The 18,598-nt window shown below is 36.7% G+C and overlaps 1 protein-coding gene across 1 annotated transcript; it reads right to left on the bottom strand.

The window, feature by feature from the left end:
• Positions 1-9,452: 9,452 nt before the first annotated feature.
• On the bottom strand, positions 9,453-11,543 carry LOC132179592 (stearoyl-[acyl-carrier-protein] 9-desaturase, chloroplastic-like). Its single transcript, XM_059592331.1, has 4 exons — positions 11,491-11,543; positions 11,136-11,297; positions 10,479-10,977; positions 9,453-10,136 (listed from the first exon to the last, which is right to left on the bottom strand). The coding sequence occupies exons 2-4, from the start codon at positions 11,252-11,254 to the stop codon at positions 9,582-9,584; spliced, it is 1,173 nt and encodes a 390-aa protein (XP_059448314.1). The 5' UTR covers positions 11,255-11,297; positions 11,491-11,543; the 3' UTR covers positions 9,453-9,581.
• Positions 11,544-18,598: the final 7,055 nt, after the last annotated feature.

The raw sequence follows: 18,598 nt of genomic DNA, 5'->3' as shown, positions 1-18,598 counted from the left end.
CAACGTAGTGGGCTGCACCAACAGACTGGTAGTAGCTGAAAACTTTACCAAATTTATTTTTGGTCATTTTTGTGAGTTTTTAAGTTTTAGTTTTTAGTTTTTGGGTTTTTTATTTTATTTTATTTTTTATTTTAGTTTTATGCTTATGTGTTAGTATAGGTTTTTGATTTTATAATATTTATTTTTTTGTTTATTTAGTTATTTTTTTTTTTTTTAAAAAAAAAAGAGAGAATGGTTAATGTTTTATGTGGTTTATTTGCATGCTAAAGAGTGAGAGTGACGCATGGATTTTTCTTTTGATAATTTTAGCAATTTTTCTATACAACATGCTTCTCCTAGTTGTAGGACACCCGGTCTTACCAACTACACTCACAATTTCTACCCACATGAACTATGTTCATATTGTTTCAATCATTATCATCATGTTAGCAATTGTCCAACATTTAGACAATTTTTTAAATTTTCTTATGAGCAAATGAACACCAACTTCTCCATTTCAGGGTTTGAATTACATTTCAATTTCTACAACCCAGACTAGAGCAACCATTTTGATTTCTCATCACAAGCTCAAGCTACTGGAAATTATGCTCTGCAAGTTCATGAACTGCACCATCCTGAATATCCGTAGTTCAATAACCAATCTTCCATTCCTTCATCCTGCAATTATCCTCCACAAGAATTATCCTTTGAAGACACACTCATAGCGTGCATACAATCAAATAGTCAAATTATACAAGAGCTTAAGAATTCCACCATAGTCAATAGTCAAGCCTTCAAGAGATGAAAAGTCTCACTTAGGTCAACACTCAAGCTATTGCCAAGATGGAAGGACATGTCAGTCATCTAGTTGCTGAACTCAACAGAATTGGGGAAAAAGAGCTTCAAATTTAGTTGATGGCTGAAAGGCACAACATGATTGATGAGGATGATTCCAACAATTCTTATCATGAGCATGTCCAAACCACCACCACACTTGGGAGTGAGGAAATTGTTGAGGAGACTTTTAATGAGCCAAGTCTTGAGGACCCTTTGGGAGAGTGCTTTGTTCAATTTGGATGTGATCTAGTCCTTAACATGTTATTTGAGCAAGTTGAGATTTTTAATGAGCCAAGTATGGAGGATCTTTTGGAAGAGTACTTTGCTCAATTTGAAAGTGATCTGGACCTTGACATGTTACTTGAGCAAGCTGATGCCTTATTGGATTCCACTCCTGAAATGCAAACTAAGAATGGGGAAACCACTGAGATATCATTCCCTAACCCATCTTCATCAGCAGCTGAGCCTCTCATTGTTGATAGCAAGGAGGAGTAAGTTGAGCACCCAGAGCAAAGTGAGCCCCCAACAAACTCAAATTTGTCTAAGGAAGTGAGTACTGAAGCTCATTCCTCCATCATTGTCCATCTTGAGATACATCATGAACCCAAAGCTTCACCTCCTTAATATCTCAAAGTGTAGTGATCCAAATAATTAACTAAGCTTAAGTAACTTAGTTAGCGGGATAATTTGGGCTTTGGGTCACTAAGAACACTAGAAGGGTAATTTGGTCTTTTGGACCAGACGTACACTAGGGTTACCGAACTTACGCTTTTGTTTGTAGTTCGGACTTACGTGGGGGGACCACCGTATGTATTCTCTGCAAATAGTACATGGACGTAAGCGGGACCACACAGACGTATGTTACTTTTTGGAATACTCGTTGGATAATACTTGGGCGTACAAGGCAGCTTTTGGACTGCTGTGTAAATAGTACCAGACGTACGCTAGGGTTGGCCAGATGTCCGCTGCTTTTCTAGAGAGTTGGTAGCGCCCCTCAACTATAAATAACCCATACCCCTTCAGTTTTTCACACCTCTCTCTCGCCCCTAGGCTGCCAAAAACCCTTTTGTGAGCGTTTTGTGAGATTGTGAGCGTTTGGTGCTAACGGAAGGGAAGTTCTTGAAGTTTCGCTTCAAGGAGGTAACGCTCTTAAGCCTAGCTCGTTTTTATGTCGTTATGTTTCTTAAACATTGTCTTAGTTGTTGTTTGAGTTGTTAGTTAGCTTTAGCTTTAGTTATGCTTTAAATCTTGTTAGAATGGCGTTGTCTTGACTTAGCATGATTTCGTTTGCATGGAGACGCTGTTTAGAGTTAGGAGACCTTAGGAAGCCCTTTGATAGCCTTAGAATTTGGTTATGGAGAATAGGAGGACGAGTGGACAAAATGAGGTTCTCCCTGAAAACCTCGAAGCAAACGTATGGTCTCGCGACCAGACGTACGGTTCGAGATATCACACAGGATGTATGGTCCAAAGTGTGATAGGGAACTTTATTTTAATCAGCCGTCCGATAGCTCTTATTTTCTTGTTTTAGAGTTGTTATGATAGAAATAAGACTAATAGAAGGTTTTTCACAGATTTGGAGAAACTAGATCATTTGGAATACTCGGAGACGTTATACGACCCAAGTGAGTTGTAACTCACATAATGCTCATTGTTATTTTCCATGCACTGCATGACTATTTTGTGTACCAAAAACATGCATATTTGTAACTCTCACATTTATACTTGCTGCACATGAACTTTAGCATTTTGAGAAAAACGTTGTGATGAATGTGTTAAGAAAGTGAGACTTGTAAAAGCATGCATGTAAAATATAGACAAGATAATTTGCATTGTATGACATGGTACACCGGTACGTGTGGTATAATAGCGATGGGCTTACTATATATGTTAGCTTTATAGTCAAATGTATGAGTGTTATGTGGGCTTTGGATCCAATGGTTTTGTGACCTGGTGCAGCCATTCACAAATGGCTAGATTACTACAGGACGAACATCATTAGTAGTGTGGGCCACCCGAGGTCGGACTCGGTTGTGCAGCTAGTATTATATACGGTAGCGCTCAATGGCTGGGGCACTGGCATTGTATTACAGGTCCATCGGAATAACACCAACCCTGCTGGGAATAGGTAATATCTCGGGAAGACCATACTGTTGAACAATGACTATCACTCTGTACCACATTCTTGATAAAATCTATCATATGGAACTGTTTCTTACCTTATGAAAATGAAGTTCATTACTAAACTGGAATGAGCATTATTTGCGTTATATTCACTAAGTCTTAGACTTACGCTCCTTTTTATTTATGTTTTTCCTTATCATTACGAATATCTACGCGGTTTAGCTATCCTAGAAGAGGATGCCGTCGGAGTCGACATGGGTGATAGCTCAAGACTTGATTCGGGTTATTTTTGAGGACATAGACTCGGTTTGGTTGAAGTCTATGTGGAAGGATGTTGGAACTGCCCGTAATGATATGATCGAGATTTTAATCTCGTTAAGCCTACTTAGTCTTTTTAAGGGGGCTTCTAAGAATGAAATTGTAAAGAGATTGTATTATATATCTCAGTGTGTTAAGAGAAAGTTTTAGACCTAGAGCTTCAAGTTAGTGATCTCTTAGAGTTTTGGTTATTGCTAACCACCGAGATATAAAATACATGAAAATCTGTTGAATCCATATTGGAGTTCCAATATAGAAGATCAAGAAGAAGAATTGCTCAGAGGTTCTGAAGCTACCACTGTAAAAGGCAAGTGTGTCACTTGTCTTGGTACGAGAGGAAGTCTGTTACAAAGGTTTTGTAAGTGTGATTACTTGTACAACTTTAATTATTCTTAGTGGATTGATTTTTTAGGCATGTTGTGAATGTCTTTGCTTGCATTTTGCTTAGGGATGTTTCCCAACTATCAAAAGCTATATATATATATTCTTTGGTTATAAATTATGCTCAGTGGATGATCTATGTATCTGTACTACATTTTCCAGTAACTATTATCACAATAAATTACTTCATTAATTGCGTTTTACCAAACAATACTTTGTCTTTCTCTACTTTCTTCCCTTTCTCTCCATGCAGAGAGCAACTCTGTAAATTGTAGCGCTAGGTCTTTTTTTTTTTTTTTTTGGTTAGAAGAAAATGAGTAAAACAAAAATATATTTGGGTCCCCTCCACAGCAATTCGCACTTATTGTGGATACGGGAAGCACTGTGACGTACGTTCCGTGCTCTGACTGTGGACACTGTGGGATGCATCAGGTTTGGCTTTGCTTTTAATGCTGTTCGTTTTAGTTATTGATGGCAATTGCTTTCTCTGTTATCTAGGGCTTGTAATTTTGTTTGGCTAGCTTGCAATTTATGATTATCCATCAGATTGATCTTTCTTTCTTTCTTTATTTTTCTTATATAAGCTGTAAGCAGCATTTTATTCTTTGTAGACTAGCGAATCATGATCTCTGCACATGGCTTAGGAAAGCCTTTAAGCCTTAAGCTTAGATCTAGGATTTGATCTGTTGATCTTTTGTTGAAACAATGTTATGACATTATGTTATGGTTTGTAATCCTATTTTGATGACGGTCTGATGACTGGTACCGTTGATGATTATCTTTATATTATGAGGATTTATATTTACTTTGGTACATGTGTGGATGTTAAATTTACTGCTCTCTATTTCCTATAGTTTTCGAAAGTCTTCCGCTAAAATTTTCCCGTTTCAACTAGAAAGCTTGAAATCTCTGAGTCTTGCCCGGCGAGGGATAGGGCTGGGAGACGAACCATGGGGTCAATTACCAATTAATTAATTTTTCCATCGGGGTCGTTGCACAAAGAGCCATCTTATGTCAGGATCTTCAAGGACTTATGCACACAAGCGCACAACTCTAGGAACTATCATGCTAAGAAAATTCTTCGAAGCAAGCAAGTTGGCTACCTAAGATGGCGAAACACTCTTTCAGAACGCTATGAAGTTTTAAAGAAGTAAGGATGGAAGGGATTGGTTGGACATCCGAATGATCGGAGAAAGGACTGTAAATTTTATTTTCCGCATTTCAATTCATGATTTTTTTTTTTTCTTTTTTATTTTATTTCTTGTCATTTTATTTTCGTTTTTAACAGCAATTAATTTGATGATACTTGTTTTTGCAAGAAGCTATTGCTGTAAGTTTTTGACAGGTGTTCTGGTGTTTAAGTTTTTGGGACGCTCTGGCCTTTTGCTATGTTGTTGTCAAGTTTGAGTTAAATTGTAACTATGGTTTGCATTTGATTGGCTTGCTTAAAGTGTTGAACACATGATCATTTCATTAGGAATCTGAGTCTTATTATGAAGGCCAAATATTTTTCCAATTGCCAAGCTCTTGAAGCTAACCTAGGAAATAAACCTTCATTTGCTTGGAGAAGCATTCATAGCTCCAAGGATTTACTCACCGAGGGATTGATATGCAGGGTTGGAAACGGAGAAAAGGCTCGTATTTGGGGTGACAAGTGGGTGCATATCCTGAGTAGTTACAAAATTCACACTTTATCTGATCTTGTACCTTCGGATGCCAAGGTGAGTATGCTAATTGACAAGGATCTGGGCTGGTGGTATCGAAATGTGCTAGCAGATCTATTCAATGAAGAGGGGGTGAAGGCCATAAAGTCTATTCCCTTGAGTTGTACAAACCTAGAGGATAGGCTAATTTGGAGGGGTACAACAAAAGGTCTTTTTTCGGTAAAAAGTGCTTATCATTATGTCAAGGAGATGGAGGATCGTGCCAAAGTTGGTTGTTCTACGGGACTCCACAATAGTGAGGTATGGAAGTTGATATGGCGTTTGAAGGTGCCCAATACGGAAAAGAATTTTATATGGAGGGCTTGTCATGAGATACTCCCCACAAGGCACAACTTGCTTAGAAGAAAAATTGTAAAGGACCCTATGTGCTCGATTTGTGGATTACAGGTTGAGACAACTCTTCATAATATTTTGTGGGAGTGTTCCTCGGCGATGGATGTGTGTGCTCTATCTAGGTCAAACTGTAAAAAGCTCCAAAAAATATCTTACAAGGGACAAGCTTTTATTAATGTTTTTTAGGAGGTTTGTTTGATAGGTTCGGGATGTTGGATTGATGGATTGTGGATGATAATTGAAATGGAATGGAAAATGTGATTGATAATTCTCCACTTGAGGTAGGAGACACCGATTACACATACGTGTTTGATAAAATATTTCAATGAATCTCTCTTGCCTACTACATTCCAATAAATAGCCAACTCCTACTCATGATAACTACTATTTAAAATAAAGATAACTAATCTTATCTCCACAAGAGATATTTGCTAATAACTTAAATGATACTGACTAACAAATAAGATAACAAGATAACAAGATAAGATAATAAGATAACCTAAACAAGATAACAACTCCTAGATAATTGAGATAACCCTTATCCCTTATTCTTCTTCTTTTGATAGGATTACCCTCGGTACTTTGAATTAGGATTCCTAGTGATCACACGGGTAGATTCCTTATCAATTGCCCCTCCTTGGACACGATCCCTGTTCTGAAGGTCGTGGTTCAGAAACTGCTGCCGGAGGCAATCAACATCTACCCAAGTTACATCTTCGAGTTCTTCTCCAGCCATTGGCTCGGCCTAAAAAATGAGCAATTGTTTTGCAACACATCGATGGCCCGGGGTGAATCGTTCATTGCAGTTGAAACATAGCCCTTTTTTTCGCCTTCGTTGCATTTCCTCTCATGAGAGCTTCTTCACTTGGGTTGGGGAACCATTGGGTTGCAAAGTGGATTTCAGTGGATCGGTTGGCGGTGGAATCGTTTTTGTGCGTTGCAGCTCATCCTCCCTGATGCGCGCAAATTCCACGGCCTCTCGCAATGTCCGAGGTTTGAACTTCCTCACATCCGTGGAGATGTCCACCCTTAAACCTCCCAAAAAGGTGCCGATCAAGGCCTTCTGCGGCCATCCAACCACCCAATTGGCGAGTCTCTCAAACTCCTTCAAATAATCCCTCAAGGGGCCCTGATGTTGCACGCGTGAAAGGGATTCATCATAATGGCTAATTGGGGAAGGTGAGTTGGCAAGCTCCTCCGATTGGTGTATACAAGGCTAATTGGGATGCTGCTTTGAACCCATTAAGCAAGAGAATAGGCATAGGTATTGTCATACGCGATCATGAAGGATGAGTGAGAGCAGCCTAAAGCAGTGTCTGTAATGGTAGTTTTGATCCCACCACTGTTGAGGCTATTGCGGCTGTGCATACGCTACAGTTCTGTAATGAAGTTGGACTAACCAAAATATGTCTTGAAGGTGATGCCAAGAATGTGGTGGATGCACTGATTTGTTTGGAGGTAAACTAGAGCAAGATTGGCCATATTGTTGTAGACGCAAAATTCTTGTTGTAGACGTTCACACATTGGGAGGTTCAATATGTAAGCCGTGAAACTAATTTTGTAGCTCACAATCTTACGAAATTAGCTGCCTGGTTGGGATTAGATAGGAAGTGGTTGGGAGAAATTTTCGATTGTATCTCAGAGATTATCTGGGTATAGCAAGTTGCTCTATCTTATTGGTTGATGAAATATATAAGACTGTCTTTAAAAATAAAAAAATAAATAAAAAAAATAAAGTCATGGGCACACATGCATATGCCTCTTAATTAATATAGTTGGGTGGTGGTTACACCTTAGCTTAAAGGCAATTTATTTTGGATATATAAAGTCTTTCTTTTAATCTTGTAAGAATCACATGCCGTTAAAAGTGCATGCGAGAACTTTAGGTCGTGCTAAAAATCTATCCAATTTGAACTAAAATTTGTTCATTACTTTTGAAATAAAACAACTTCGTTTTATTATCACCGACCCAGGGGCGGACCTACAGCATGCCTGGCGGGTTCATGGCTCCCCAAGAATTTTTAAGCCCTTTGTAATTATTTTAAAAAATATATATTATGCCCTTATAAGGGCCCCTGCAAGGTTTTCACCCCAAGAAAAGTTTTAATTCCTGCCATATACTATACCTCAAAAAAAAAGTCATTTCCTTGTCAACTAGGCAACTAGCTTAAAAGAAAACTATATACAAACTTTTTATAATCGTAACTGATAGAAAATAAATCTATAAAAAAAAAAAATGACAGATAAAAGATAATAACACTGAAATTAATTAGCTTGTTTAAGAGGTAGGCGTAAAATTTATTAGTGTAGTAGTACTAAAATTTATTTGGAAAGTGAGAACTAGGCATGCCTCTTTCAGCCGATACGATGTACTAATTAAAATGCAACACCTTTAGTTTTTTTTTTTTTTTTAAAAAAAAAATTAGATAACTTCTTTTTTATTATGTTATTTCATTTCTTGTTCTAATTCATTTTTTGTTTTGCAGCATTCAACCAAGACATGATTGTGTTTAATTTGTTTCTAAGAAATTCCTCAAGATAATGCTTATTCCTAAAAATTTACCCAAGTTTCTTAGACCCTATTAATTGTGCGTATTTCATTTTGCCATTAGTTTATATTATTATGTATTTGTGATGTCGTTATATTAAAATTTTGAATATTTACTTTGATTAAGATTTTTTTGGCTAATTTAATTTTACATAAATGCGTGAACACACATAGAGGGATTATATATATATATATGTGTGTGTAAAAGTTCGGACCACCCACAAAAAAAATCCTAGTTTTGCTCCTGACCACAAACAACTTTAGGTCATGCTCTTTATAGCGTACTTCTCTCAGGAAGCCGAAATTTGAGATGAAGCTTCTGATGCATCAATTCATTTCAATTTTACGAACCAAGTACTAAAAAGTCAACAAATATCATTAAAGATACATTTATGTTTCTCACTCATCATTTTCAGTTCAAATGAACTTGATAATATCAAGTTAGTTATAGTGAACATGTATTTTTGTCTTTTTACTTTTGAAGAAGACAAAAATACTCATCTACTCTAACTAACGGGATATTCTCTAGTTCAAATGAAATTGAGAGAATTCTAATTCCTAAAAGAGGGATCAGGATTTGAGATTCTCTTAATCATATCCATGCTTTACATCTAACAATTCACAATGTGTCAGTTGTCACACAAAATAAATGCCAAAGTTAATTAAACTTTAATGCCTCAATGAACTAGAGAGAGAAAATAAATTGTCATTAACTTTAGCATTTATTTTGTGTGACAACTGGCACATTGTGTATTGTTAGATATAGAGCAAGGCTAGGATTTAATAATAAGATAATCTCAAATTTGAAAGAAATTTGAGGGGATCATAGATATATAAAAATTGATAACAGGAAACTCTCCAAGGGAGATCACTTCATGTATTCACTCCTAAAGGATAAACTCCGAACTCATGTAACATCCTCCCACCTTAAGAATTGGTTAAATCTAGCTTTTGCCAAGGGTCATTAAACCTTTTCCAAACCCCTTCTCATCTCCCATGTTGCTCGTTCAAGACATTGATAGGTCGTGGAGGATTGTGTATGGATTACTGTGCCTAAAACAATGAGACAATCAAAGATAAATTCTCAATTCATGTCATAGATAATTAAACTCACCATTTTTTTTTTTTTTTTTTAATGAACATTACAGAATTAAGTATATTCAACCAACAACTAGAAAAACACAAAGGAACAAGAACAAGGAGAGGACTTAACAACAAAATCAAACTGGACTCGAAGTAAGGAGATTACTGTAATATGACAAAATACAAAGAAGGGAATATTAATTTGGGGTTTATTGCAAACTCCCTTAATTTGCTTTTATGCATGGCTACACAGCCTACACCTCCCTACCGGAAATCCAGCTGAAAGGAACAGCGGGTGCTTTTTTTGCCCTTGCTTGAGCTCTTTCCTCTAAACTTCTCAGTCTTTGAACTAATCCACCTACATAATCCTGGGCTTCTCGTCCCTCACTGGAAAGTCCACTTAGTTTCTCCACATTCCATGTACCAACAAAATGTTCCAATATTGTTACGTAGTCCCTGGCCGTGTACACCCCAATTCGGGAACAAACATTAGAAAAGTGATAAAAAAGATTTTCATCATTGCCGTCATACATTAAGTGGCCTGGCATTGATACTTTCCTCCTCAGCAGGTCAGAAAAGGCAATGATTGCTTCATTTGGATCAAGCTCAAAAAACTTCCCAGCTATTTTGGTGTAAGCAGTTTCGTGACGCTTCTCATCTGCGGCAATTGTGCCACATATTTGTGCAAGCTTTTTGTCCCCGTACTTCATGGCAAGCTTGGCTGTATTAGCATGAGAGATAAATGTTGCTCTTTCTTGAAACGATGTGTAGATAGTTAAATAACTGGGACTTGTCCTGGGGCCGAAATCCTGAGAGGAAAATATTTGACATTAATTAACTTGTTGATCATTAAAACTTTTACTTCTTGATCGTATCTGTAGTCCATAAAATAATAGTTCAAGATTGGATAATTTTTATCATAATAATTAATAAGAGGGCCATTTTAAGAAATGTCTTGAAGAGATAACGATTATCTCGGAGTTTTTAAATGAGGCTTTGATATAAAATGTAAAGATGCTATTTTGAAATAAAAACTATGGGTTTATGAGTTTGTGTTATATTAATTACTCATATTTGTTGTTATTATTGGAAGTGAATTTCCATCGCACATCAAAACTCCAACATAATATTATGGTATCGCAAAATCTCACCGTTCCTGACCCAATCAAATATTGTGTGGTCTTTTCGATTTGTTTCATTTCCACTCGCCCGGAAAGGAAGAGGTATTTGTTGAGAAGATCACCATGTCTGTTTTCTTCTGCACTCCATCCCCTTGCCCATGTTGCCCAAGGAGTATTGTCGCAACCTGTTTCATCGTAAAATATGTTTGAGCTGCCGAGAAGTGTATGGTAAGATGGAAGGGCTTCTTCCACAATCATATCACCGACTAAGACAACAAAGTAGTCATCAGGAATGTCCTTTGCTCTCTCCCTAAGTTCATTTACTTGCTCAATAAATCCATCTGAGGTAGGATTTGGCAAAAAATCATGTGGCTGCCACGATTTCTCGACAGGTTTTAGGAGAATTAAGATATCACTCCTAACCCAATCCTCCATGGATTTGAAAATTTCATCATTTTTTGGTGGTAGCATAGGACGGACTACGTTAACATTAGCTTCTCCGGCACGACCTGAAGACATTGCTTTCCCTCTAGAATTGGAGGGAGGATAAAAAAAAAAGAAAAAAAAAAGGAGGCATATGTTAGTTTTCTTTTTTCTTTTTTGGGGTAAGAAAGTAATGCAACGTACTAGTCTAAAATAGTCAAACAAGTCAAATGCATGATGATAGAGTTTGAAGAATGGACTTACTTAGAGCTGGAATAGATGGTGGAAGTTATAGAAAACTTGGGAGATCTCTGAGCTCTTGCAGGTAGGAGTGCAACTGAAGGGAGGGATTGAAAGGAGAAATTGTTGAGCTTTACAGCCATTTTTAACCTTTGCTTAATTTGTTGCTAAAACTCTGGACATGCACTGAGAAAAATAGTAGTGCTGTTGTTAGTGTTAAATTTTGAAGAAATTAGACAAAAATATATCCTACAAATTCATCTATTTCTAGAAACAAATCAATTTAAAAAAAAAAAAAAAAATGCAACTGCAATCAAAACATTCTAGGCCTTGTTTTTTGGAGAAGCTTTTTGTTATTCTAATTGAAAAGGGGGAGTACCTTGACTCTCTTGCTTGTCGGATATACTTAGATCGAGACGTGCTCCCATTAAGCCCTTATTATAAGCTCTTTGGGGAAGTGCGCAGCTTTAATTATACCATCCAAAACCCAGTCATCTGCATGCACACGTACGACTGCCTGCTAATTAATGTAATTGGGTGGTAGTTACAACGAGGGCCAGCTCAACCTCAGGAAAATGGAATAGGATTATCTTCTGTCTATTTGGGACTAAAATATATTCAATTTATAGTTAAAATTTTTTCCTAGAAATCTTAAAGCCATAATAAGACACTTGTCTAATAACCAAAAATAATAATAAATATTATTTTAGATTTATAAAAACACTTATAAGCCTGAAAGCAATCTAGGCGTACTTAGGGCTTGTTTGTTAAATTCCTTGGCACTATTCATTCTCCACCATACTATTCACTTCATTTTTTTCAAAAAAAAAATTCTCACTTTTATATCACATCATTTACCTTTTATTACTATTCAAATAAAAAAATCACTACAAAACAAAATTTTTTATTTTTCAATACCACTTTTTTATTTTTCCATACCAATCATTATTATTATTTTTTTTATTCATTTTTTCATGAACAGTACCATGAAAAATGCACAGTACTGAGGTCTTTAACAAACACCCCCTTATACTTCTCACCAACTAACATGGATAGATTCCTTACGCGCAAAAGAAGGCACTTTAAGACAAGTTGGTAAGGTGCCAGGAGACAGTCAAAGTGCAACCTACCCAACTACCAATATTAATAAATAAATAAATAAAATTACCAATTTCCTAAATATAGAAGTTGTTTGCCAATGAACAAAAAAAATGCCACGTACTCTTCATCTCAAATTTAATGAGTAAACTAAATAGAGTAATTTATAAAAACACTTATAAGCCTGAATGCAATCCAGGCCTTCTTATACTTCTCACCAACTAATATGGATAGAGTGCTGACGCGCAAAAGAAGGCACTTTAAGACAAGTTGGTAAGGTGCCAGGAGACAATCAAAGTGCAACCTACCCAAGTACCAATATTAACAAATAAATAAATAAAATTACTAATTTCCTAAATATGGAAGTTGTTTGCCAATGAACCAAAAAAATGCCACGTACTCTTCATCTCAAATTTAACTCTCAACATTTTTACTCTTTACATCATATCAATCATTTTTTATTATTATTTAAATAAAAAAATTACTAATATTCTTACTTTTTTCACATTAATCAAATCTTACTACAGTTTTAGGCCACTAAACAAACAAAGTCCATTGGCAAACAACCCCCTAAGTTTTTGTTGGCCTATTAATATTAATAAATTCTTGGGAAGAGCTGTACGGACTTGTCTATACAAGTACTCGAGGTTTATTCATGTCTTAACTTAGTACAATTTTATGATTAAATGTGGGTACAAAATTCTTTTCGTTAAAAAAAAAAAATGTTATGAACCTCAAACTAAAGCAATGATTATATGAAGCATCTTGGTATACATAGTAGAAAATTGTAAGAAAGATGTAAATAGAAGAAAATGTATTGAAAGCGGAGGAAGAAAAGACAGTGTTCAAGTGCTTCGGCGTTATAGGCCTATGCTCACCACTAAGAATTGTCCTTTTGGCTACATTTTTTTTTTTTTTTGAACAAACGAGTTATCTTCATTGATATAAAATCAATTTAGAGTAAAATGCTCAATCATACAATGCCAAAGATATAGGTTGAAAACTTTACGGCTCTAACACTATCTATGACATAGACATTAGCCTATTGGGCTACAAAACAACACTTTAGAAATGTCATCATTACAATTAGTAAATTTAAAATTTTAATTTTAATTTAAATAAATGAAAAAAATAAAAATAAAAATTTGGGCCAACCATATGGGGTTGGTTTCGGCCACCCCAATTTGGCCCCTTGGGGGTGCCAAAGGGGTAGTAAAACAAATCATTCAAGAATCGACATATCCTCGTATGAGAATCACAAGCCATAACCATAGGTATGAATTAAGAAAATACGTCAACATTTTGTGAACAATCAACACACAAGTGATTTTGACTTGAAAACAGCTCGTACTCGTATTGTGAAAACAAGAGAACCCAAACCACCATATCAAGATAACACATGTTCAAAGCTATACAATCAATGCTCTTAGAGACAATTATATGGCACGCAGCTAAGGACAAGACATATCTTCAAACAAAATCAGATTTTGCAAAAGTCAAACCCCTTTATTGATCAATAGAAGGCCACACACCCATTCCTCCTCAATTTTCCAAGAGTTAATAAGAATTCACAATACCTTGAGTGTTTCACCTTTTACCACAATGCGTAGAAACTGTTTTTTTTTTTTTTTTTCTCTGTAAGGATGAAAAAGTAGGTCAACATTAGGACACATTAAAAAATAAAAAGTAGCACTGATCTTTGATAAAAAAAAAAAATTATTGTCATTGAAAGAGGTGATGCCATGAACACTCTTAGAGACAAGTAAAACTTGTAGGGTCAATTTGTAAAAAACACAGAAAGACATTTAAAGGATAGATGAAGTCGACAAAAACATATACCTCATCCTTATCCTGAGACACACGAGGTTCCACTGAACATGCTTTAGAAAGATTTAGGTCACAGAAACTTGTTATTACAAACCAGTTTAGAGTAAGGAAAATAAGAGAAGAATCACTCAGTGAAAACCAGAGAAAGTGTTAAGATTGTTCAGACCTTATAATCAAACCACGGATTCTAACTTGTGAACATTGAAAATACATCCATAAGAGAATACATCAAACATACCTCCTCAGGTTAAAACAAGAGAGCAAAAGATCCCAACAAGACAAACAAAATGCAAACAAAAACAAAATACAACGGCAAACAAGAATATTCACAAAGCACAACATTGACCTTCCTTGAATCCCATTTAAACCATTTCAAGCTGTTCACAAATACCAATTGCAGAGTGAAGAAATTCAAACTGAGACACATCTAGTGGTTTAGTGAATAGGTCTGCCAATTGTCGTTCTGTAACCACATGATCAAGATTGATAACATTAGTCTCAACCAAATCATGAATGAAATGATACCTGATGTCAATGTGTTTGGTTCCAAAGTGTTGTACTGGATTCTTAGAAATACTAATTGCACTTTGATTATCACATAACACCACCATCTTCTCTTGATCAAGACCATAGTCCAACAGAAGTTTTTTCATCCACAAGAGCTATGTGCAACAACTCTTAGCAGCAATGTATTCAGCTTCTGCAGTGAAGAGAGATAGAGTTTTGTTTCTTGCTCAGCCAAGCCACAAGATTTGTTCCCATATAGAAACATCCACCAAAGGTACTCTTCCTGTCATCAGCACATCCTGCCCAATCAACATTGGAGTATCCTGCCAAGTTTAGGTTGGTGTTCCTGGAATACCAAATCACATGATTCACAGTACCATTTACATATCAGATGCTGCTTTTAATAGCTGTTAAATGTGATTCTTTAGGATTGGCTTGAAATTGAGTACACACACAAACACTGAAAGAGATGTCAGGTCTGCTCGCAGAGAGGCACAAAAGACTCCCGATCATACTTCTATAGAGTGTTTGATCAACAATTTTTCTAGTAAGATCTACTAAAAGTTTCACACTGATGCTCATAGAAGTCTGAACGTGACTTTTTCCACTAAGGCCAACTTTTTTCATAAGCTCCTTAGCATACTTGGCCTGAGAGACAAACATTCCAAGGTCTGATTGTTGAACTTGTAGACCAGGAAATATGACTACTCTCCAATCATACTTATTTCAAACATTTTCTTCATTTTTTCAGCAAAAATGTGAGAGTAAGAGTCAACTGTAGCTCCAAACACTATGTTGTCCACATAGATTTGAGCAATCAACATATCATTTCCCTTCTTTCGAATGAACAGAGTACAATTTGCTGTTCCACAAGTGAACCCATGTGAGATGAGTCTCTTATACCAAGCTCTAGGTGCTAGATTTAGTAAGAACAACAAGTTTCCTAGCTTGTCTCCATCCTGGCCATCTTCACGGAATGCATTTCCTCACCGACCCTTCAGTAAACTTCTTTCTTAAAGCAAACAAACCAATGATCTTTGTGTAGATGAACAAGCAGGCAAAATGCCAATCAAGAGCAAAGGAGAACCCGAAGCTTTATCACGTCCTCACCCGAACAAACACTCTCGAGACACATTGCTCAAAGAAAACTGTTGAGACTGTACAAAGAAAAATCCTTCCAACAAGTCTACAGTGAACAGTGACAAGAAAATTCTTTTATAGGAAGGATATTTTACTCTTCATGTCCTAATGGGACTCATTTCTCATTAAGACGGGAAGAAAAAAACTGTAGATCTAGAAAATTCACGTCTTAACGAGAAAGGAGTGTCGTCATGACGGGAAGAACAAACGTCTCATCCACGTCACATGTCACATCCTAACGCTCCATCTGACAAGAAAATAGGGAGTCCAACATTAGTCCCGTTACATGTCTCATCCTGATGAGGAAAGAGTAGCCTCCCCTTACATGCCCGTCCTGACGCACCTTCTGACAAGGAAACAATAATTTCCTGTTACATGTCCCGTCCTGATGAGGTTTCTAACGAGGAAACAGTAGCTTCCTATTACATGTCCATTTGACACACCTTCTGACGAGGAAATAGAAACTTCCAAGCTCAGTCCCGTTACATGTCCCGTCTTGACGGGGTTCGTGACCGGAAAACAAAGAGCACTTTGTCAGGTACCATCACGAGCCCGTCTTGACGAGTCTTCTCATGGGAAAACAGGGAACACTTTCAAAACCCCTGAAAACCTAAGTGATATTCCCCAAAGTTTTAAAGAACAAAAGAATTACAAGAAATATCATTAAATTAGGTCAAACTAAAACCTAACAATTATAAATATGTTAGCATAAATAGTAATATTCTATCTATTTCCAATGTGCAAGAAAGAAAATCTAGAGAGAAAAAACCTATGGGAGGAGGGAGGAGCTCTTGCTCCTCCTTCCTTTCCCCTCCCCCCTACTCCCCTCTTCTTTCCTCCCCCCCTTATTGTTTTTTTTCTTCTTCTTTTTTTTTTTTTTTTCTTCAGTTTATTTTTTGGTTTTTTCCGACCATTCCAATTGCTCCAGCTATCCCTTTGCTTATGCTGCGCTGCCTCCTTCTGCCCTCCACCTTGTTGTGCCGCTCTTCACCTCCTCGGAATCAGTTGGGCTTTAAATCTAGTTTTTCAAATCTAGATCTAGTCTCCTCAACTGGTTTCGCTCAGCCACGCACCGGCCCACCGTGCGCCCCCGTTCCTTAGCTGCTCATGGGCACAAAACGGCTCCATCTCATCCACCACGCGCTAGCCTATGCGCTTCGCCTCCCTCGCCCCAGCTGTTGTAGCTGTTTCCTGGCTTTTTTATTGTGTTTTTATTGTTTTTTTTTTAATAAGGTTTTGACTTCTCCATAGATCTACTTTCATGCGTGATATTTGGGGTGATGATTTTAATCCTGGCCTTTGGGTCGAGGATGATTAGTTTCGGTGTAAGGGTTTTAGATTCTTAGAGAGCTGGTTTTGTGAAAGGTCTATTTCCGGCAATTCTTTCAAGTTCCTAACATCAGATGGAATTGACCCAGAAGCGAATTATTAAATAGATAAATAAATTGGAGCTTTGCCAATAGGCCTATTTCTGGTGGAGTTGCTCTAGTACTGAAACAATTCTCCTGAAGTTGCAAAGAGATTAACTCGGTTCAATTGGAGAGAAAATACGGTGAGATCGCACTAGAGAGAGAATTACCAGATAAACCCAACTCTGTAATTTTAGCCAGGTAATTTTATATATATATATATTATATTTATATATAAAAAAATATATAAAACTACATGAAATGGTATCGTTTATATGTTTAAATATATATAGAAACAATGTCATATGTAGTAGGGTATTCTCGTATTACCATAGAAACGACGTCATTTTGGTTTTTTCATATGTTTTTAAAATATCAAAAAAAAAAAAAATTAAAGCAGTTAATGGTTATTAGGGTTATTAACCGCTAATCGCCGGTTAATTGCCTAGGCGATTAGCGGAAGCGGTTAGTGAATTTTACTAACCACCTAGGCGGTTATCGTTAGCGGTTTTAGCCAATAACTACTAACCATAACCGCCTTTTCACCCCTAGATCATTTGTGAATTGGGAGACCCCTAGTTATGCTGTTCTCACTACTTACAATAACACACACGTTCCCCTTGATGGAAACAGACCCAAAAGCAAAAAACATGGCTCGTTTGGGTGATAATTTTATTTTGAGTTTCTTTTTTACTATTTTTTGAGTTTATGTTCGGGTGTTTTTTATGCCCAACTCTAATTTTTTTTTAACCCAACTCAAAAAAAATTAAAAATTAAAAATTAAAACCCTAGGGGTGCCGGTCCCAAAATTTAATGGGGGTGGTTGAGCCATCCCCGAGCAGTTTCCGGGGGTGGCTCGGCCACCCCCATCTCATTAATGGGGTTGAGCAACCACCCCCTAACAGCGCCTGTGGGTGGCTCGGCCACCCCTATTAGTTTCGGGGGTGGCCGATCCAGCCCCTTCTCACTAATGTCATTAGTTTCAAGGGTGATAGAGCCACCCTCTGCCACCCTCAAGGGATGGTTCAAAAACCACCCCAATTTTCTTTTTCTTTTCTTTTTTTTTTTTCCAATTTTTTATTTATTTTAAAATTCATAGATTTTTTTAATTATTTTTAGTTTTTTTTTTTTTTTTTTTTTTTTTTTTTTTTTTTTTTTCAAATAAATTCAATTTAATTTATGTTTCCAAACATCTTTTCTAATTATTCTTCATATTTTCTGTTGGTACAGTTTCCGGTATGGTGGACCCAAGGGCAGATCAGTAATATTGAGCTAGTGCTTTCCTTCTTTCCTGCAATATAACAACACTTGTTAAGAGGATGCACCGGATGGTGGCCGCCGCGTACCTCATCTGATGCTTAAGTTAGTGTTTGTGTAAACTCAGTGTAGAGCTTAATAGATTATGAATCATGTTCCTGTTTCTATTACCTATGAGCCATTTATAGATAGGTCTCATAAGGATGATGATGATCATTGGGAGGAGGATCCGAGACCCGGGCATAATGG

This window comes from Corylus avellana, chromosome ca4 (genome assembly GCF_901000735.1).
Source record: "Corylus avellana chromosome ca4, CavTom2PMs-1.0".
Taxonomy (NCBI): domain Eukaryota; kingdom Viridiplantae; phylum Streptophyta; class Magnoliopsida; order Fagales; family Betulaceae; genus Corylus; species Corylus avellana.
Note: the sequence above shows the minus strand (reverse complement) of the source record. Positions and strands in the feature narration are given on the sequence as shown.

Coding starts and splice junctions, on each gene's coding strand:
- LOC132179592 (XM_059592331.1), bottom strand. CDS start 11,254: ATGGCTGTAAAGCTCAACAATTTCTCCTTTCAATCCCTCCCTTCAGTT. Junction 10,978..11,135: donor ACCATCTATTCCAGCTCTAA/GTAAGTCCATTC, acceptor CTCCAATTCTAG/AGGGAAAGCAATGTCTTCAG. Junction 10,137..10,478: donor ATTTGATTGGGTCAGGAACG/GTGAGATTTTGC, acceptor TTTTCCTCTCAG/GATTTCGGCCCCAGGACAAG.